Raw genomic sequence first — 22,333 nt, 5'->3', positions numbered from 1 at the left:
ATAAATTAGAACTTTCCAAAAGGGCATTAATGTAACCTTAGCAATTTCACAAAAAACCTAAAAAAATGACCTCAATTTGTTACGTATGGGACATCTCATGATAGGACACGAGCTAATTTGCATAATCATTTGCATAATCCCTAAATTTTCATACCAAGTTAAACTATTTGATGAACTTCTTATGTCCACATATTAATCAAATATCATTTGCTTTCCTTTGAATTAATATGAATTTTTATAAATGTCCCATACGTAACGCTGTGTTTCACATTTATGCAAATGAAGCCCTTGAAATTTGCATAAATTTACGTAATATAATTTTTTCCTCCATGGAAATAAAAACTTCAACTCATAAGCTTCAAAATGATACCAAACATGTCAATATTGAGCAAAGATGAAATTTTGCCTTCTGAGGGGACCTTATCTTGGACTTGCCCTACATCTTTCAAGATGGCGAATACGATAATTGCACGTATGGTGTACATGTACATGACGTGTATGGTGCACGTATACGCAATGGCATCCACACGCCATGACTGTGCAATGTGCATATGTAACAGGAGCGGTGGCGAATCCACACATTTACAAATCGCGTTTTCATTGTGGTTAATTTGTCTTTATCATTGGCGACCCTTTTGAAAGCAGAATTGCTAGTGCTGGCAAGGGTCATGCTTGAATAAAAAAAAAACACAACTCGTTAGTTTGGTGCGATTTTGACGTGTAGTATTTGAATATAATTGGTCACATGTGACTGCTCCTTTCCTCTTATCTGCCTTCCATTGAGTCAGTCTGCTGTCATAATCTTTACTACATGTACAAGTAGACACATTTGAGAATATTTAGTTTTCTTTTCACAAGATTATGTCATGCTACACGATTTTTGTTTCACTTCCGTTGTCGAACATTGCGGTAGAATAGTTTGGACAGAAAGCCACACGAAGAGCACGCACTACAGAGCGAGCGAGCGAGCGTATAAACCACTATAGCAAGAGCAATGGAGCATGTACATCGTGCACGCGTGGACAAAGCATTCCCCACACGCTGCAACTGGTGTCTCCGAAAGCCGAATTATGTAAATGTATGCGACGCACCAGCCAATCGCATGCGAGACCGTGCGCCGTAGCAACACTGGGGATATTGGCGCGGCATTCGAAAGAAGCTCGAAACTGACGAGTGCGATCCAACATAGGGTGCTTAAAATTCCATTTTCGATAGGAAAAACTTAGTCTTATGCTATGAAATTTAATGTAGATGTAGAAAACATACCAAAGATTCGATTTCTGCAAAAAAACTAAATCGACAAAAATAATGGTCAAAATCTTTGTACCCCTCCTAGGAGGGAATTTGCTCTTGCGACTTTTGCCTGAAACCGTTGTCGCGGGTCACATTTAGACATTTATACATCATAATCTTTGATTGTCTGTTTACAATTACAATGTAGTAGCTCATGTTTATTTGTTCACCACTTCATATACAATGTACATATGTATACAAGTTTGGCTACATTTAGTCCACAATTTAAGACTAAATTACATTGTACATTTGTACATTTGTATGTATGGTTTCAAGTTCCAATGAGGGCTGCAACTGCTACTAGATGTATGTTTGGACGGCATTCCTCCCAGTGGTTCCATCATAGGCAAAGCAAATTTATGATATAAACCAGCAGCCTGATCATACTGTTGATCTGTCTAGAATGGGTTCTATGTAGATGGAGTGGACGAACCTTGGACGTGAAAAGAATTCAGGGTTGGGGGTGGGGAGGGGGCTATACAGCATTATCAGTGATACCCAGTGACTCATTCAGCCCATACACGCACCAGCTTGTGTGTCGCATATGATATCCCATACACATGGTGTATCAAAGTCGTACTGTTGTTCTATGACTGTATCTGTTGATGTGGCCCCAGTAGTGCGTGGCATTTAAGACACCATATGATTTCATGTGATGGGACACCCCAATTCCCCTCCCCTCCCATCCCATCCCCCAAAGAAGCAAATATATTCTGGGCATGACTCAGGGATCGTATTACCCTGCCCAGTGTCATTCCCAGTTTGCAGGAGCTAGTGTGCTCCTTTAAAGGGAAAGTTTCTCCAAACACTTGCATGTATACATTCCGACCTTGGTTATCAGGCCATCTCTTTTCTGGATCACTCTGTTATCCAGACATGGATTGGCTCTCGATTATCTGTACATTTTCAGTGCAAAATACAACAATTTCAGTCCTTTCATTTCATTTCATAAATATGCATTGTAGTAGCCGCACTGATGTGCACAATTTTGCTGTTTTAGAGCTCAGGGTCTTACATACAGTACTTAGGTTGTACAACTTCTAAAAAAAGTTTAATGCCTTTATCCTATTAAAGACCTTTGAATTATTCAAGGACTTTTTGTCATTGCTTTAATTTTAAATGCGCACACCACTTTAAATAGAATTTGATCCAGTTTGTTCTCAAAATTCAAAACGTCGCTTTATTTTGCTGCTGCTAAATGCCTACAAAATAAATTGGATATTGAAGTAATCTTTACGAAAAACAGTACAAGTTTTGTTTTCAACAGGATGCTTTTATAGTTTCTTTGAGATACACTGTACCATAGTTGACTCCTTACATCATAATAGTCTTATGAATTTATTTGCTCAAACTGTAGATCTATTGCTGCACTTTTACTTTTATCTGATTTAAAAGACTTGTACTCAAGATGAATTCTCCTGTGAGAGAATTAAGGATGCCTTTTTGGAATGAGTATTAAATCTCAAAACATCCAATATGTTTCAATCCATTCTATGTAGCCACCTGCATATTGGTATCAATTGGCCTTGAGGTAACATCTCAGATGCTACAGCCATATCGCCATGGAAGGTTCCATACTTTAATGAGAGCAGGGTAATATTCTAAATGATTGATGCAAATATTGCATTTCCATCATACATGTATGATTCATCAGACCGATTCTGCATTTCCAGTTTGATGAGCTTGACCTTGAACTATAGACGGCTTATGAAAGTAAGCATCTTAATCTCAGTAAACTACATTCTTGAAAGCCGTATGCTTTTATAGGATTAAAGCTTAGCTTCACAATGTTTCTCCAAACTAGTTTCCCCAAACGTAATATCCACTCTGATACCAGGGTATTAATACTCTGACCTATTTGATTATTTCAAGAACATACAGTATGGAACTTGACCTTCTTTAAGCCCCCGTTCCACTATGCCGTTCTCGCTACGATTTGACAATTTTCTCAGGTCGGGAAGGATCGGGTAAAACCTGAGCCGATCTGGACACAGTACGATGTTAGAACGCTCTAAGTACGCTGCAGTTACGACTACCAAGTGCTTGCTACGCTCTTACTACGATGATCGGGAATGAGACATTACGATCTCTGCCGCTGCCGGTACGCTTTAGAACGATGTAGCTACGCTGTCAGTGCGATGTTGCCGATGTTATCCGATCGATGCACGCTGTATCTACGCTCTGAACGATCTATACGATCTTATCACGCTGTTACCCCGTTCAGAGAGCTGAAAAGTGCCCGATGTGCCCCGATGTACCCCGATTCGACTGTCGGTCTGCAGTCAGTCAACTTATTAGCATGCAGAACTGAAGAAATATACTGTGGACCTCGAAGATTCATTCTTCTTTTTTTACTTTTGATTTTCAAAGTTGTTGTTGCTTCGTTATTCTCACTACTCTTTCTTCATCAGCGAGCCCGTGCTTCTGTGCCTCCAGTGCCCTGGTTATGACCCACCATTTCCCTCTCCTCTCCCCTCCTCCCCCCCCCCCCCAGTCCACCTCGGACTTACTACCTTCTTCACTACTATATCTTTCTATCCTCTCATCAATTTTTACCTTACAAGAGAGCCGCCATGTGTTTGTTAATGTGCGTCCGTATGTGTGCATGTATGTGTGTATTACTCTGTCTGTCTTTTTTTTTTTGCTACCGCTTAGGGAAATTTGTTGTTGTTGTTTTTTTGCAATTATATATTTTTCTCTATGAGGGGACTGCATTCTAATACTACAAGCTCTGCTTTTTAGCAGTCCCCTCCATTTCCAGCAATATTTTGTATGCATTTACCAAAGTGACGTAACTGTTATTTGTATCTCTGTTGATAATTAGCCTGTATCTCTTTAACAATGTTATTCTGTTCATCCCATTGTGGTATTGATTTCATGACGTCTGTGTATATGAGCGTTTCTTTGTATTTTTTATTATTTGTTTGTTGGAAGTGAAATAAATCAACTTGAACTTGAACTTGAAGAGCCTCCTCAACTCACGGTTCTTTTGCAGCAATCCATTGTATAAACAAAGACGTGCTGATTTTTCAAAGGATTTTTCTTGATGTACTTGCTTTCATAGTCCGTCTTCCTCCAGTTGTAGATGATTTCATATTCTTCAAAATTCTGCTATGTCCTCTTCCTCCTCTTTCAGCATCACGTGCAGTCTCTCTTTCTTCGTCTTTTGGGTAGCTGCTTCGCTGCTTTCTTCTCTTCTTTTTCTTCATCTCTTCTTCTTCTTCGAAAATTACAGCTAAAATTACTTCCCGTTCTTGTGCCGATGTTACTACGCTCAGAAAGACCTTGTTACGCTCATCCCGCTGCGTTTACGCCGTCATTACGCTCTCCCTGCTGCGTTTACGCTGTCACTACGCTCTCCCCGCTTGCCGTACGATTAAAAATATGTCAATTTTGATCGGGGAGATCGGGAAGAAATTTTGAACCGGTTCAAAATTTCTTCCCGATCTGAAAAACTGCCCGCTCCAACCCCGACCTCCACACGCTGCTGCTACGATGCTTCCGATCCCCGTACGCTTTTGCCGCTCTCTCCCGATCTGCTAGATCGGGACAGATCGGGGTCCAAATCGTGATAGTGGAACGGGGGCTTTAGTCCGCCACACAAGTGTATAATTATTGTGTACAATGTACATAGTGAAGCAAATCCAAATGTGTGTGTGTGTGTGTGTGTGTGTGTGTGTGTGTGGTTGTCTGTGTTCCTGTTTTATGTGTAAATGTGTACAAATGTGATATGCATGTGTTTGTGCATACACTTCAAATGCGTCCACAAAATATCCTGTGTGTGTCACACATGCCTGGTCGAGTGTGATAAAGTACAGGGGTATTATGCACTGAGCAAGTACTGGTACACATACAACTGACGTGAAAGCATTTATAAGATAAAATCTGTTAGACTAATTAAAATTCTAGGCCACCTAACCGGCATGACTGAGATTGCTGAGAGTAAATTCCAGGCTATTACATCAGTTGGAATAATTTGTGCCTAATTCAGCTTTGACGTCGTACCGGTACATTTATGTGCCGATGGTAATCAAATTATTCCTATACAAGAGAAAGTCCACTCTAATAGCAAATCACGTTTGAATAAAAGTACAGTACAGGGAATATAAAGTTTTGTATAATATCATTTTGTTTTTTCAAAGCAATAATCAAACTTTGCAATCACTTTCCATATATAGGCCTACAATGTATGTGTCACAGTGTGTTTTTACAGATCAGGTTATACATGTAATAGCATCATTGCCTTACAACTCATGCATCATTTCTGTCTCTTTTGGTAAAAATATTTCAGCAATCATTTTTGTGTTCAGTGGTTTTTGCAGACTGTAGCTCCTTCATTCATTTCAACTCGAGAGAATTGTGATGAAAAGAAATGCATTTCTTCCCTGTGAGACCATTTCTAAAATGGGAATTATTGTAAAAGATTTTTCTGCCAGCCAGAGTAGAAAATGCAAGATGATAAATGTTGATTTTACTCCACAAGCGCATTCAAGATCCAGAATCACTAAGTGCATTCACTGTTAATACCATTTTCACTTTTGACCTTTCTTGTCTCTGGTTGTGTCCCTCGTGCAGATTCTACAACTTGCAGACGTACATCAAGGTACCGCCAAAAGCACCGCTAAGATGTGAGGTCTCGCTGCCGCGGCAACCAGGTGAGGCTATCAAAATGAAGATGAGAGTGTGAATAAAGATGTGGGGAGGTGTTTGTTGTACAGACCTAGTCTTGTCTGAAAGCTCATCTAGTATTTATGAGCATGAAATGAAGCGATGCAGTAATTGGTGGCAATGGAATAGAATATGAAATGTCAAATGAGACTTTCACAGAAAAAAAAAAAGACTTAGTTTGGCATTTCTGTATCTACAACTGTAGTATCTATAGACAGAAGGTGCATTCGCATTAAAATTAAGGTAGGAGTATTACGTTGTAAATACCATGACAGTAATTTTTGGACATCGTTTTTATTGGCAAAAATACCAGGGTACTGTAAAACGAGAAATGTTCACATGCATTTTAATATCACGAATTTCGCGAGCGCCAACATTCGCGAAATTAAAATACACGTGAAAGTTTTTCCCTACACAATATGCAATGGATGCCAGTGGCAATTCGTGAAAATGTCGTGCTGCGAGAAAGGCTGTCGGCTCCAATTCCCGAAATTTTCATGCCGCGAATATATCGTGTTTTACAGTACGTAACAGATACTGTGGTAATTTAAACTCATTTATGTAATGCCATGATATTTCTGGTATAAAGCATCGTTCACGCACATATCATCACAAGAAATTTGTCATCAGATTTGCTGGTCACGTGAGAACAACAAGATGCTGTAATTGCTCTTTCATGACATAATTCACATTCAAATCTCATGAGCATTTATTTCATTCGAAGTGTGAATTAACACCCTCTGGTACTGTACAGTGCACTCCTGTTGAAACAACAAACATGGTTACAGCAGAATTTTTGTTACAATGAAGTAAGATTCATATCCTGAAATTAGGGTTTGCTATTTAGGTTTGATGAAATTTCAATACATCAACAGAAAACCGCCCGTCCCGAGGACTTTGATAAAAACAGGAGTTGCCTTTATTTTATGGTTGTATTTGCATTCACATTGCAAAATACAGTGCGTATTTCACTGCGACTGTGAATACAAACTTATTGTACACCTTCTTGAGAGTAAGGTACAATTGTATACAATTTGTACTTGCAGCGATCAAAAGAGATTATGGTCATGTGACCAGTGTGTACTTTGAGATGTCTGTGCATGAGTTTTAAAAGCTGACTTCCAAACTTATACAGTGTGTTGATAATTACATAATCCTCAGAGTTTGTCTGACTTGGGGACTTCCCCCATTTGCTGCATTGTACACAGGTGTACATGTATGTTACACTGCCCTCATAGTGCATGTCAAATCTATTGTGTAATTGATTGAAAACCGGAAGTGCTGTAAAAAGGGCTGGGTTTTTTTTTTTTGTGGGGGGGGGGGTTCAGTCAGTGCATAATCATTCTGTGCACATTTTTCAAAGCAAGGAACCATCTGTTGTAGTATTAGCCTTGTCAGACTTACAAATATGTAGCAACAACTGATTGCACAGTTTGCTGGGTTACCGGTAATACAAGGCTGCCAACTCTCAAGTATTGAGCGTGAGACTCACACATTTTTTGATTCTATTGATCTCACCCATTTTGACTCCTAAATTATAGCATTGGCCTATGGGAGTCTCACTCTCAACTAGTTTCCAGAGTTGGCAGCCCTGTAATACCAAACACTTCCATAGACTTGCCCTGATGGTAATTAGGGCAAGATCCCTGTCAGCCTTTGTCAAAGGTTGTCCCGCTACAGTGAGCGCAAGTGGAGTAAGGAGAAGGTCGTTACGCAAAACTAGTCAAGCCACCGGCCAGAGATAACTGTACGTCCAAATTTCTACACTACTGAATTTAAATTATTACCAAACTTGCCTACGGCATTGGATTAAACAAAAACCGCAACCAGTCAACAGAGTGCCATCTGAAGAAGCTCTTTCATTCATACATATTTCGCACTCAGGGTCGATGGTCGCATCGAGTAATTTCATTAGTCAAAGTGACTAAGTGAATTATTCAGTAGGAGTGGTGCATACAGTCTGTCCATATCATGAATAATATTAATAATCACAATCACAGCTCTCAAAAGGCCCTTGCACCAATGTGTGCTCGGCTCTCTACCTTTCTACTCACAGCTGTCAGTACTGTCAACATAGCAGGGTGAGCGCCTTTGTAACTATTGCTATTTTACTTTGCTTTTTACATTTTCATCTTCTTCTTAAAAATCTTCTCTAGAACCAGAACTAGATCAAAGTTAATACTATGGGTAAGTACATTGTACATATTGATGTCTGTAGTTTCAAGTTTGTTCATGGCAGATATGAGGGGTCCAAGTTGGACCCTAAATTTTACATGTATTCATCTTCTTGAAAACCCCATGACGGATTTTCACCAAATTTGACAGAAGTACAGTTGTAGCATCCCTAGGGAGATAGGATCTTGATTTGGTCAAGTGGGCACCATGCCCCCCCCCCCCCACCCCCATTGAGGAATATTCAAAAATCTTCTTCTCTAGAACCAGAACTAGATCAAAGTTAATACTATGGGTAAGTACATATTGATGTCTGTAGTTTCAAGTTTCATGGCAGATATGAGGGGGGGGGGGGGGTCCAAGTTGGACCCTAAAGTTTACATTTTTTTATCTTCTTGAAAACCCCATGACGGATTTTCACCAAACTTGACAGATGTAGCATCCCTAGGGGGATAGGATCTCAATTTGTTCAAATGGGCATCATGCTCCCCATGGAGACCCAAACCCCTCAAAATTATGGAATCTTTAAAAATCTTCTACAGAAATAGAAGCGATAGAGTAAAGTTGCTATACACTGTAATTTAAAAGTCTGTAAACATGTGTAGAAGGTGAACTTGCATTACTCAGGTGAGCACGAGACCCGCTGATCTCGTTTAATTTCTTTTTAAGCTCACCTGAGCCAAATGACTCAAGTGAGCTATTATACGATGTAGTATATATTGCAGTCATTTGCTAGCTGGCGTCTGGCATCTATCATACAGTGTGCGTCATCTTCTTTTTGAAAACAAGCTTCTCAAATTTGATCAAACTTAGCAGGAATTATCCATGGGGGAGAAGATCATAGTTTGAACAAATGATGGTGATGCTTCCCTCGGGGGCTGTTAGGGCTAGGTCAAAACACCACCCAAAACAAATTCATAATTTCTTGATAAAAAAGGGGGGAATGAATTTTGACCAAACTTTAAATAGCAGAAATCATCACAGGAGGAAGGGAATTATAGTTTGAACAAGTAGTGTTGATTGCCACTGGGGCTGGCTGGGGTTGGGGGAGGGGGTTGAGGGCGGTGCCAGGTAAAAATGGCAGAGGTAAAAATGGCAGAGGTAAAAATGGCAGGGGTAAAAATGGCAGAGGTAAAAATGGCAGAGGTAAAAATGGCAGGGGTAAAAATGGCAGGGGTAAAAATGGCAGAGGTAAAAATGGCAGAGGTAAAAATGGCAGAGGTAAAAATGGCAGGGGTAAAAATGGCAGAGGTAAAAATGGCAGAGGTAAAAATGGCAGGGGTAAAAATGGCAGAGGTAAAAATGGCAGAGGTAAAAATGGCAGGGGTAAAAATGGCAGAGGTAAAAATGGCAGAGGTAAAAATGGCAGGGGTAAAAATGGCGGAGGTAAAAATGGCAGAGGTAAAAATGGCAGAGGTAAAAATAGCAGAGGTAAAAATGGCAGGGGTAAAAATAGCAGAGGTAAAAATGGCAGAGGTAAAATGTTAGAAGTAATGAGAGCGATTTCGTCAGAGATAAACGTGTGAAGAGGTTTTTAATGACAACCTAGCCAGAGCAAACTGTATTTATCGAATTATCAAATCCAAACTGCAGATTTGAAGAATGTTTATTGAATTATGTTTTAAAAAGATTAGAGCACTCTCATTATTCTGAGTTTGATTCAAGTGCAGTGGCGTAATCTGTCTGTTCAGAGGAATGATAAACCAGCTAAGAGCCTAGTAGGCCTATGGGAAATTATTTTTATTATTCAGTATTATCATTATCATTATTATTATTACTGTTATCTATAGGGGTTCCAACACGTTGTTTCGCCCAATGAAGTTATCACACACAGCACACACACACACACACACACACACACACACACACAAGCACACACACAAGCACGAACCCACTTTTGGTACATATACAGTGTACTTCCATACGCAGATATACAATGTTTGTACATACTCTCACATAACACACTCTTACACAAACGAATTCCGCTCACGTCCAGGCTAGTATATTGTCATTATTTTTCATTTTTTTGAACTGTTTAGTGTAAAGAAGTGAAGGAGATAATCATAGTCGAAGCAAACCGCTAATTTTTCACCTGTTCTATGTTTTTTTCTCACATTCAGGTTTCTAGGAGCCTATCTATCTCACAAGGCCTGATCGCGACATTATGTAGAAGTACAAATACAAAACGCAAAAAAACAAACTACAGCAGATGTATCGGCAGACATTAGTAAGCTCTTGCAAAATATTTTATTACATTGTTCAAGTATCACATGGCGTAAAAAATATCTCGAAGTTTAATGAACACTTTGTGGTCACTTTACAAACTTATGCCTATTAAAACTGGAGACGAACTTTAGCAATAAACTGTTCTAGTGAGAGAAAAGAGCGATAGTTTGCCGTGGGATTTCTTTCAATTATTGTTGAACGAATCCGCAGGCGAAAAATTTTAAATGTTTGATTCCTTTCAAACCTAGCTGTTGCCCCAAAGCATGGGCGTAAATCCCGGAACACACCAGAATCAGGTCAATAGCACCATTAGACCCAGAGATAATCGCAACTGTAGATTTCAAATGGCGACCATTTTGAAATCCAATATGGCGGACATAAAGAGAGAATTCCAAGTGGCCCAATATCTGAAAATGTTTGCAATAACTATGTTAATGTACATTTGTGCCAAATTTGGTGCTTGTATCTCAAAATGCACGATAGGTTTGCTAAGCTGCCCCACTAAGAGTATTTAGTAGTACCCCTTTATATATAAAACATTTTCGTGTAATTAATGATTTGTTTAACCCCTAATTTTGGGGGAATGGGACATCAAGCGGGGAGAAATTAGACAACCTGGAGAGAAATTGGATAACCATCATGACCAAAGTAGGATTTACATATGCCGCGGGGAGAATGTAACACTGACCTATTAAATTTCTCCCTGTAGTAACAGAAACAGTAAAAGGTCCCTGCCAATTTTTCATACTTGCATGTCTGTTATCAAGCAATTTTCTTTTCAGAAGTTTGCACACTTATTAAGCGAGGTGCCCGATTTCGCGATGAGTACTCACCATACACTAACGGCATACGACATGTACATGTAGTGCACACACACACACACACACACACACACACATGCATACTGACGTACATGTACTGTACATGTACATGAATACACAACACGCTACCCCTCGGCGCGACCCTCCAGCTCTCCCTGCATTCTCGCAATGATGTAGAGTAATCGCAACCGGGTTCGATTCTTCTGTCAAACACGCGTGTACACGTAATCAATGTCAGCTCATAGTGTAGATTCATAAAACGTTACGTATTCGCACATACATTGAACCCTTCTCATCTTTCATGCTCTCCCTCCCACTCTCTCCCCCATTTCACTGAATACGTAACTGTTCATAGCCCTCATTTCAATCACGTAACTTTTGCCCAGTCACAACTGAGGAAGATTGTGACGTACACACAGATCACAGTGCACTGTACAGCTGTATTGAAAGTTGAAACCAAAGACAGTAGATAACAAGATACGAAGGCGCGCGATAACAATGGACTTTGCCCTCAGAGTGTATAGGCCCATTTACACTTGCATGGAAAAATCGCGATTTTTCTAAAATCGCGACATTTTGGTGTAAGTTGCTAAGCAACTACTACACCCAAACGCCCTCGAAACATCGCCAGAAAAATCGCCAGCCGGAGTGCGATTTTTTGAAACATCGCGAAGTTTGAGGCAAAGTTAGCGAGTGTAAACCCAAGCTGCAGAAATATCGCGATTTTTCATCACGTGACTCTCGGTATCGGATTGCACTGGGAGTTTACGCGCGCTCCCGATCCCTCTTTGGAACGTGTAGAGAGCACGTTGGTCACTGGCCAGCAGGAGAGTACTGTACTAGTACACGGGAAAGACAGCTGTGTACAGCCACAGGTCTAAACGGCCGATCCTCGGTTGGCTCGTGGTCTCTCACCTCCCCCTCCCTGATGAAACTAGTACACTGTACGTGAAAACTACTACTGGTAGCAAACCTGAAGTTCTCCAAACACGTATCATCACCCCATGACAACTAAACAAAATAATGTTCTCCCAGAAATGCGTTGATTCAGATTGTGGGAGTGCCCGTACTGCTCTCGATATATATACGTTGTTTGTGGAATACAGGACTCAGGAGTACGTAACAAGTGTAAGTTCTTGCTGTCGCCTGATAAAATACCAGTCCTAACTTCCAAGTCTTACTTCCCACTTTCGTCATATCGGCGAAATTTCATGATCCTCCTGAATGCTGCTGTAGAAGAAGTTTTACACACCTACTACGTACGTGATCTAATATAGCAAGCTACATAGTTTTACCGTAAGTAAACAGTCTCGAGAAGCACAAATTTATGTGTGCATTGTACTGATGTGATAAAAAGCCCTGGCTCAACGTTCCAACCAGCCAGCTGTGATCAAAATATACTGCACTGCAGTGAAAACGAACAGAAAGAATAGCGCGCGCTTCCACTCAGCTACCGTGTTGAAAACAGGTAAATTACGCATGCGCACTACCGACCAAAAAATTGCGATGTTTCGTGAAGCTAAAACTTCGCGTGCTTTTGCGCAAGTGTAAACGGTGGACCAAAATATCGCGATTTTAAAAATCGCGATGTTAGTAAGTGTAAATGCGGCTTATGACTGAGATTAAACAACGCACACAGCCTGGGCTGTATGAGCGAGGCATGTTTTTTATTGGATGTGAGTCGAGTAGGAATTGCAAGCGAGCACATGGCTTTGCTTATGTAGGGGAGAAGAATGTTCGCGAAGGCATGTGCTTTGCAATGGCATGGATACTTATACACGGTGCTTTCGTGGCTATGCATGTACATGTACTGGATGGACGGAGGTCAAAACACACCAATCCGAAGCTTGCTTTGTAAGTTTGTCGTAAACGACAACTGATACGGAATCTTTGAAATATTGTTGTGGTATTTTGGTAGATTTTTTGTGTAAAATATTAAGAAAATCAAAGATCGCTTGAAGAAAAATTGTCCCGTTTATCAGAGGTCCCCGCCCGATTATCCAGTGAAAATAACGTGCGTTGGAAATGTTTCTGGGAAGCGTATATCATTTAAGCGAGGATCCCGATTATCAGATGCCCGATTATGCGATGAATACTGTAATAATAGTATAGGACCTACCAGACCTATAGTAAGTTTGATATTTCACTGTTAGTGGTAATATGTCCATTTTCAGGTGTACCGAGGCTCATCTTTTTACTGATATAATTGGATTGTTGACTGGCCAAGCATATTTCAAGTTACATGAGTCTCCCATATTTCTCCCTGTGTCCCATTTCTCCCCGGTCTCCCCCGTGCTTTATTTCAGAAGGCACGAAAAGCGCGTATTGCGAGAAAGGTGTCAGAAACATGAAGAAAAAAAAAATCTGTCACTTTTACCTCGTCCTCTTTATCAATGGCATTTTTATCTCTAGCATTTTGACCACTGACATTTCGACCACTGACAATATTACCTCTGACATTTTTACCACTGACATAATCATTTACCTCTGACATTATACCCCTGCCATATTTACCTCTGACATTTTTACCTTTGTCATTTTTACCTCTGCCATTTTTACCTCTGCCATTTTTACCTCCGCCATTTTTACCCCTGCCATTTTTACCTCTGCCATTTTTACCCCTGCCATTTTTACCTCTGCCATTTTTACCTCTGCCATTTTTACCTCTGCCATTTTTACCTCTGCCATTTTTACCCTTGCCGTTTTTACCTCTGCCATTCTTACCTCTGCCATTTTTACCTCTGCCATTTTTACCTCTGCCATTTTTACCTCTGCCATTTTTACCCCTGCCATTTTTACCTCTGCCGTTTTTACCTCTGCCATATTTACCCTTGCCATTTTTACCTCTGCCATTTTTACCTCTGCCATTTTTACCTCTGCCATTTTTACACCGAACCTTGAGGGCTAGGCCCACATACTGTAAAATGAGGAATGTTCGCGTGCATTTTAATTTCGCGAATTTCGTGAGCGCCAAAATTCGCGAAATTAAAATGCACGCGAAAGTTCGTGTCTACACTATAACATGCATTGAATGCCAGTGGCAATTCGTGAAAATTTCATGCCGCTAAAAAGGCCGTCGGCTCCAATTCGCAAAAATTTCATGCCGTGAATATATCATGTTTTACAGTACAGTTCGACCTCGATTATCCGGCCATGTCGGGACCGGCGCTCATCCGGATAAAGCGAATTGGCCGGATATGGGAGACACAATGTTAATGTATATACAAAAGCTGCCGTCCAAGCTGGCAGCTGGGCAGGTATCGTACCCCGCAACGGTGGTGTAATCTATGCTAGCCTGCGCAAAATTGTAGTCCCTTCTTCACAAAAATAAAGTATATCTTGTTGGTAAATCGTGTGAGTTTTGTAGAAATTTCAATTGAGTTTAAAGTCACTGTTTTTTCTCAATTTTTGGATGAAAAAAAAAAGTCCTTCTCTGCGTGAACGCGTCCGGATAATAGAGATTTCCGGATAAAAGGAGGCCGGATAATCGAGGTCGAACTGTACTCCACTCTAGTGTAGGAGGGAGTTGCCCAAGGGGCCTGAAGCAACACAAAAGCCTCACCCAACCTGATGAACATACAGCAATATAAAAGCTAAAGTCCATGCAACTATTAAAGTTTTCATCAACCCTTTCATTGTGTACATGTGTACATATATCCCCATGCAAAGTAATATTGAGATACTGCTACATGCACTTTGTATACAATGTATTACATATCAAGGTACATTTTCTTAAAAAAACTGTTCCTTTCTAGATCAGACTACAATGTAGTGTAACAAGATTAATCAGAAAATCCTCTTAAATTGCATATTGTATTAAACACAGTCACAGGTCAGTTGATTGAGCAATTTCTGAAATTGCCAGAGTTGATTGTCATATAATTTCTGTCTTTCTGTCACAGAAAATTTGATGACCCAAATACATCAGAATCATTGATATTCTATTTTCCCAGTTGGTATTGTGTGGTACACAGTACCACCCTGCTGCCAATATCTATTCATGACTACCAAGAAATCAGTATTTCATTCATCTCAATAAATAGGTCAAACCAATCAGCTTTTACTGGGGCAGTACAGATGAAAGTAATTTGATATAATTTTCAAATGTGCCAATGCCCGAAGTTGGCTATAAAGATATTCATATTAAATTGTATTTCCAACACCTAGATATCTCTCTATTGAAGCATAATCAGTATAGTCTATGATATAAACTGAAAGTTGGAAAAGGGAGATGAGAAGAAAACTTTCCTTCTCACCTCCCTGGTTGGAATGTAGCCTTTGTGTCTTACTTTCTTTCAGTCCATCTACTATGGTATCTTCCTTTGTTCCATGTTACTTTGTAGCTCTCCGTCCGTCCATCTACTTTATCGTTTAATCCATCTACTTTATATCTTCTTTAATACCAGTCCATTGACTTTGTATGGATCTTTCCTTTAATCAATCTGCTTTGTAAAATGTATCTTTCCATCTGTCCATCCATTAGAACTTCCCTTCTGTCAGTCTTCTGTATTTATTGATTTCTGTCACTCCATCTAACTGTATCTTTCCATTGACAGACCTCTCAACCATTCTGAAACTGGAGGAAAGAATTTTAATTTTCATGGTTCCCACTTCTTGTTTTGATAGGACTTCCCGAGTTTTCTTGTTAAATTTACTAACACACTCTATGAATGGGGACTGCCCTTTCTTTCCTATTTTTTGAACCAAATCATCCCTGTTTTTTCATTCGTTAAGTTTGGGAGGTCTGCATTGGTCCACGTAAGTTTCTTTCTCTCTATCTACTATGCATCTCTTTATTTTAGTCTATTTACTCCAGATGTACAGCTGTATCTTTCCTCCACTCCACATACAAAGAAGCATTTCCTTCATTGCATTTGTTTTAATATTGATTTAGTTTATTTAAATTCTTTAGCAAATGCTCGTATAGTCTAGTGTTTGGTCATAATATCAACTGCTAGCTTTTTCAATTTTAGAAATGTGAACAATACACAACATGTGTATTGTCCTTGAAAGTGTAATTACCAAATCTATTGTTAAATACGATATTTTCGCGAATTGGAGCCAACTGCCTTTTTCGCGGCATGAAATTTTCGTGAGTTGCCACTAACATTCAATGCGTATAGTGTAGACAAGAACTTTCACATTGCATTTTAATTTTATTAATCTTGGCTCTCACGAAATTCGTGAAAATAAAATGCACGCGAACATTCCTCATTTTACAGTAAGTCTTAGGATGTGATCAACAGAAATCTTACACATATTTTCACAAGTAAATGAAAGAAGATATTACTCTGTTGTAGGACATGTACAAGAAATAAAAAGGATTAACTAATGATTTCCTTAACAGGGCATATATATGTTTTAAATTTATGTGCGGTAAGAAAAAGTGTCAAATAACAATAACTCTAGAGCCGGTTGTCCCTCATAAAAGTGGTACTCATGTCAAAGCATTTCATTTCGTCAGGTTATTTCACCAGACTGAGGGTAATATCGCCAGCATACGCTGTATATATGTATACAGAAGTGATATGCTATGGAAATTATAAAATGTCCAAAGGGATATCTTCCCACCCTCTGTTGGAGTGAATTTTCATTTATATGGATAAAGGATGCCATTCTTTGCAAATTGCACTATCACTCTGGCTGTTATGGGTTGCATTGTGTCTCTGTCAAGTACGCACTGATCTCTTTTTCCTGACCCAGCGCAGTGAATCTCATTTACTCTTGATGTAATATACTCTGTATTCAAAAAAAAAAAAGAGAGAAAAAAAAAGTGTGAATGCATCAAGGATTCTGGGAGAGAGCTCTCAGAGAATTTGTGCTACCGCTTCGACAAGCTCTTCTCTCCCAGATGGACTATATTTGGCTCACTCACAGATAAAATAGACCTTTCTATCTTCTCTCTCTCCCTCTCCCTTTTGGTCCACCTCCTATTGTAATCCTTCTCTTGCACATTACGCTGCAAATTTCAACTGAAATAAAATGGCGCTGATTTTATATAATATATAAAATACATGATGTATATTAAATTTATATGTATGTTGCATGCTCTTTCTATGCATTCTCTGTCTTTCTCTCGTCTCTCTCTCTCTCTCTCTCTCTCCTCTGTCTCACTTTCTTTCTTTCTTTCTTTCTCTCTTTCCCTTTCATATATTCCAAGTCCTTCCGTTTTCATCTCTGCTCATGGGCAGTTTATGCTTAAAATTTCTATTCTGTTTTCATCCACCTCTGGTAAGAAATTGTTCTCTTTCCCTGTGGGACCCACCCCACCCCCCCCCCACCCCCCCCCCCCCCCCACCGCATCTACTGTATATGCCTTATATTTCGCGAAATTTTTATTTTAGCGAATTTCGCGAGTGAGCTGCTATTCGCAAAATTAAAAACACACAAAAATAATAATGACTCTAATGCCGATATGGGTGTGACATACGCTGTACATTTCTCCGTTCAGTACAGGACTCCATGATCGCGAATTTAACCACTCACGAAATTGTCGGAACTCGGGAAGTCCCAATTTGCGAAAATTTAGACTCACAAAATATATGGCGTATACAGCAGATTATCTATCGCCTTTACTGAGTACTGTATAGACCGAATATTTCACAAGGTTTTTATTTTCGCGACTTTTGCAAGTCAGATTATATTCGCAAATTTACGAACGCAAAAATATTAACCTCTCCTCCCAACATACATGTAGTGTATGACATGCCTGCATACTTTTCTACATTCAGTACTGTGCCCCACAATTGCAAATTTAACCACTTGCAAAATTTTTGCGAATTCCCGATTCGTGAAAAATAAGACTCGCTACTTTAGATATCTAGCCATAGAGAACATATGTGACAGTGCACCTCAAAACAAACAAAAAGTCGCCAGACATGAATTTTTAGTTAAGACCATATTCTGAAAGAGCAGACTTTAAGCTTTAAAATGATGTATAACTCAAATCAAATGGACTCTCCTAACCTATCTAAATATTGGAAAGAAAGCACAAACTCAGGAAAAGTGTGAACTGAGAAAAGAGGCTCTAAAGTACAGTGTCTATTCAAGCGCTTAATCTTTACCAAACCGCGCTGGCTGTGCGATGAATGGGACAAAAACAGGAAGTAAACCACCAGAGTAACAACAATGAAGGGATTATCAGATTAAACTGAAATTAAGCATGCCTTATTAACAAATTCTGTCCATAATTAATGCCAAATTTCAAAGCAGTAGCGCTATCCTTTCAAAAGTTATTAGAGTTGAGAGTGAAGAGTATGGACAAGGTTTTTCAAAAATGAAATAAGGACTCTAAAAGACACACCTAATCACACTATTCTCCCAAAAATGTTCGAGATAAACTGCTAAAAAAAAACACTTTCCCGCTCTTTTTATGACCCCAAATTTTAGCATTATGTAAAAGAAGACTTGCTCTTTCAGAAAATATGAAAAAGTCAAGTTCGGCTAGGTTGACCCATTTCACTTATTTTCAGTCCTCACGCAAAATCAGTGTGTGCGACTTTATGTTCGTTTTGAGGTGCACTGTCACATATTATGTTCTCATACCTCCTTCACATCTGTTCTGTTCCCCATGCCAGTATGAGGACAAGCTGATTTTGCTATAACACACATTTCCCATAGACATATCTACCGATTATACACAAGACTAGTTTTCAGTGGCTTATGATCTGTTTGTGTCTCATTCCTTTCCGGTCTCTCTTTCTTTTTCTGCTCCATCTCTCGTGGGAAATTCAATACTGTGAATTCATGGGGGATTTTTTTCACTGTGACTTTGATTACAAACTTTTGTATGTTGACAAGATGTTTTTGAAACTGCCCCGGGCCAGGATTTTGCAAGTCTGTTTAATATTTTTTTCCTTCTGCATGACGCAAATCTCTCGTTTGAAGAGGCTACACCCCAGTAAATAATGCCAGTGCATATCTTGGCAATCAATGACTTAAAGTCAAAGATATAAAACACCTGTTTCTTGACCCTGGCCTAATCTAAGCATCAGTCATCGCCACAGCGCCACAGGAGGGGGGGGGGGGGGGGGGGGGGCACCGCGAGAGGAGGAGATTGTTTTGGTTTTGGCATGGGCCATGTAGCTCCATGGTGCGTGTGTGTGTGTACGTGTGTGTGTGTGTGAGTGTAGACATTCAGCGTATGCAGACAGAGCATGCCTGTACCATGGAGCTACTAACAGAGATCAGTTAGTGTTAGTAGCTCCATGCCTGTACTGTAGTGACCGGAACTATTGTCATTCCATTTTGCTCTCCCCTTCTCCCTTCCGCATCTCTCCCCCCTCTCCCTCCCTCTCTTCCCCTCGCTCCCCCCCCCCCCCTCTCTCTCTCTCTCCCTCTCTCTCTCTTTATGTCTTCATCAGCCCGAAGTTTCAAAATAGCGCGCTATCTTGCGGTTACCAAACTAGTCCGATGTCAAAATAGCGCGCTATCTGTGTAGTGAAGACGCAGATAGCGCGCTATTTGATCGGGAAAAATTCCCCCAAAATCTTGGTCTAGTTCGTCAACTAGAGCGCTAATTCGTGAAATAGCGCGCTATCTTGGGTGCGTCTCCATCAGCCCGAAATTTTCTCGATCTCTCCACGCTTCTGGTTAGCCAGCTGGCAATGGAAAGCGCATGTACAAGCAGCTAGTGATTGTGTGTAGTACATTACATGCACGGTGTATTCAAGGATCACATGTGTGTACTATAGGCCTACTGTTGTTGTCATCTGAACCAGGGAGGTGATTTCTCTCACCTCCCTATTAAAACAGAGCCGTGCATGCTGGCTGTTCTTTTGTAAACTTCTTCTTCTGGTCCACTCTACCTTAGCTGAAGATTCTTGCAGATTGTGTGCATTTTGGATTTGTTTAAACATTTCAATTCGTTAATTTCATACACGTGTATAAGATACCTCACTGGACAGAAGAAAGAGCAGCGTTATTAATATCCCTTTGGAGAGAATTTGCTGTACTGCTCACCTCCCTGGTTGTAGAATCGTACATACGGTGATATGGGAGATTTTGAGCGGGGAAATCCACTTTCGAACCGCGAGCCAGGCAGAGTAATATTGCAAAGTGCGCATGCGTCAATTTTCGGACTAATTTCCCGAAGCAGGCTGTTCGAGCTGATGAAGACGCACATTCGCTGTATCGGGCTATTTTCTAAGACCGCAAAATGTCCCGCTAGTTTGAACTTCGGGCTGATGAAGACACGCCTCATGATCCAGTCAGCAGGCTGATTGTAACCAGGGAGGTAGTCTCACCTCCCCGTTGTAACTCACTGCCAAATAGCACATTGTCAGCACCGGCAAACTGGCAATGCTCTCCTTCTTATTCCTGTATTTTCGTTATTTACGGGTCGATTTTTTTCGTTCGAAATGTAAAATGGATGACCATAGAATTTCTCAATAGAATATAAAATTGAAAACTTTAGAAAGGATAGAGAAAATTGAGTACACTTTGAATGGTCTGCCACAGGCAGATATCCTTATCATGCTCTTCCGTAATACGACAGCTGCTTTCTCAAGATCCAGTCAGCAGGCTGATTCCGTAACCAGGGAGGTAGTCTCACCTCCCCGTTGTAACTCACTGCCAAATAGCACATTGTCAGCACCGGCAAACTAGCAATGCTCTCCTTCTTATTCCTGTATTTTCGTTATTTACGGGTCAATTTTTTTCGTTCGAAATGTAAAATGGATGACCATAGAATTTCTCAATAGAATATAAAATTGAAAACTTTAGAAAGGATAGAGAAAATTGAGTTCACTTTGAATGGTCTGCCACAGGCAGATATCCTTATCATGCTCTTACGTAATACGACAGCTGCTGGAGTCATCAAACCCTGGCTTGGCCTCCAGGTTTGTCACGCCTGAGCAGAAAGTTTATTTGCAATGGACAAGTCCTTCGACTCCCAACTCCCAAACGACAAATATACGCACCCCACTTTGGGTATGCCCCAGTTGGGGACTCGCCTCAAACGAGGGATTGACGGCATGTGGGAAGGGAAATGTGGTTTGTGTGTTTTTTCATTGGTGTTTAAATTGTGTTTATGTTTGGGTCTTCTACTGACAAAAACAATCAGAGTATAAAAGCTTCTTTGCAGTTAGCTCTAATAAGTTCATAAAAAATTCAGGTTGAATGGCACAAGTATCATGATAACCCATCAAGCATTCATGCTATACTCATGCAGCAGTGAATGCCGATTGTAGTATAGAATTGCCACCAATGCACTGCATAGTGTCTGAGTCAGGAAGAATCAATGGATTAATAATCTATGTAATGGGTTTCACTGATGTGTTCATCCTTCCCTTCTTCACTTTTTAATCTGTGTATAATGTGTTTGTTTGTTTGTATAGTGTGTGTTTTCAACCACTAGTAAAGCCGGTCTATTTCATGGATTAAACCCATGTTTCTCAACCTTTTTTTTTTCAGCCCAAGGCCCACATTGGCTTCTACAAATTATTTGGAGGCCCACAGTTTATTGTAGATCTATCAAATGTGAATTTTTTGTAGTTCATTTTTTTTTAATTGACAGTGTGGGCACCTTCAAGAGCTTTGCAGCCCACTGGTTGAAAAGTAGGGCATTAGACTATATGATATGTTGTACTGGAGACTGTATCTCAATACAGTATATTCATATGACTTTTTTTCAATTAATGATAATCATTCATTGAGGAATTAACATTTTCTTTTTAACAGCATCATCATAGCCACAGTTATGACATGTGTGAGATTAACTTAGACAGGGTAATCTGAATATTTAAACAATAATTTTGCTATAACTGCACAATAATCGTGATACGTGCACACAGCACATGTAGAGGCTGTGCGAAATTTTTCTACATCATAATTATGTGACAATATCCACCAAAAAGTTTGTTCATTACCTTCTCTCCCCATCCTCTTCTTTCTCCTCCTCCTCCCTTCTTTAGCCGTGGAGCTGGTGGCCCCACCCTGCATCGCCCAGGACAACACGGCTGTCTCCACCACCTTCCAGATCCTGTACAAGAAGGAAGAGGTTCAGCTTGACGACCTCATTCTCTTCAAGGTGTCCCTCCTGGTCGACAGCACCAAGGTACGTGGGTGAATTTTTAGGGGTCTTGGTGGGTGAATTGTATGGGGTGGTAGTGGGTGAATTTTAGGGGTCAGTAGGGACTTGAATTTTTTTTTTT

At 40.1% G+C, this 22,333-nt stretch overlaps 1 protein-coding gene across 1 annotated transcript in view; it reads left to right on the top strand.

The window, feature by feature from the left end:
• LOC139718381 (protein FAM135A-like) overlaps nt 1-22,333 on the top strand; it is a 59,271-nt gene that overhangs the window by 14,513 nt on the left and 22,425 nt on the right. The window contains exons 2-3 of the mRNA XM_071629851.1: nt 5,869-5,948; nt 22,094-22,236. Of these exons, the coding sequence (XP_071485952.1) occupies nt 5,869-5,948; nt 22,094-22,236 (223 nt within the window). The remainder of the gene's footprint in view (nt 1-5,868; nt 5,949-22,093; nt 22,237-22,333) is intronic.

This window comes from Diadema antillarum, unplaced genomic scaffold, assembly GCF_040938485.1.
Source record: "Diadema antillarum isolate AM-2024a unplaced genomic scaffold, OU_Dant_1.0 scf00000093, whole genome shotgun sequence".
NCBI lineage: Eukaryota > Metazoa > Echinodermata > Echinoidea > Diadematoida > Diadematidae > Diadema > Diadema antillarum.
This window is presented reverse-complemented; position numbering and strand designations above follow the sequence as displayed.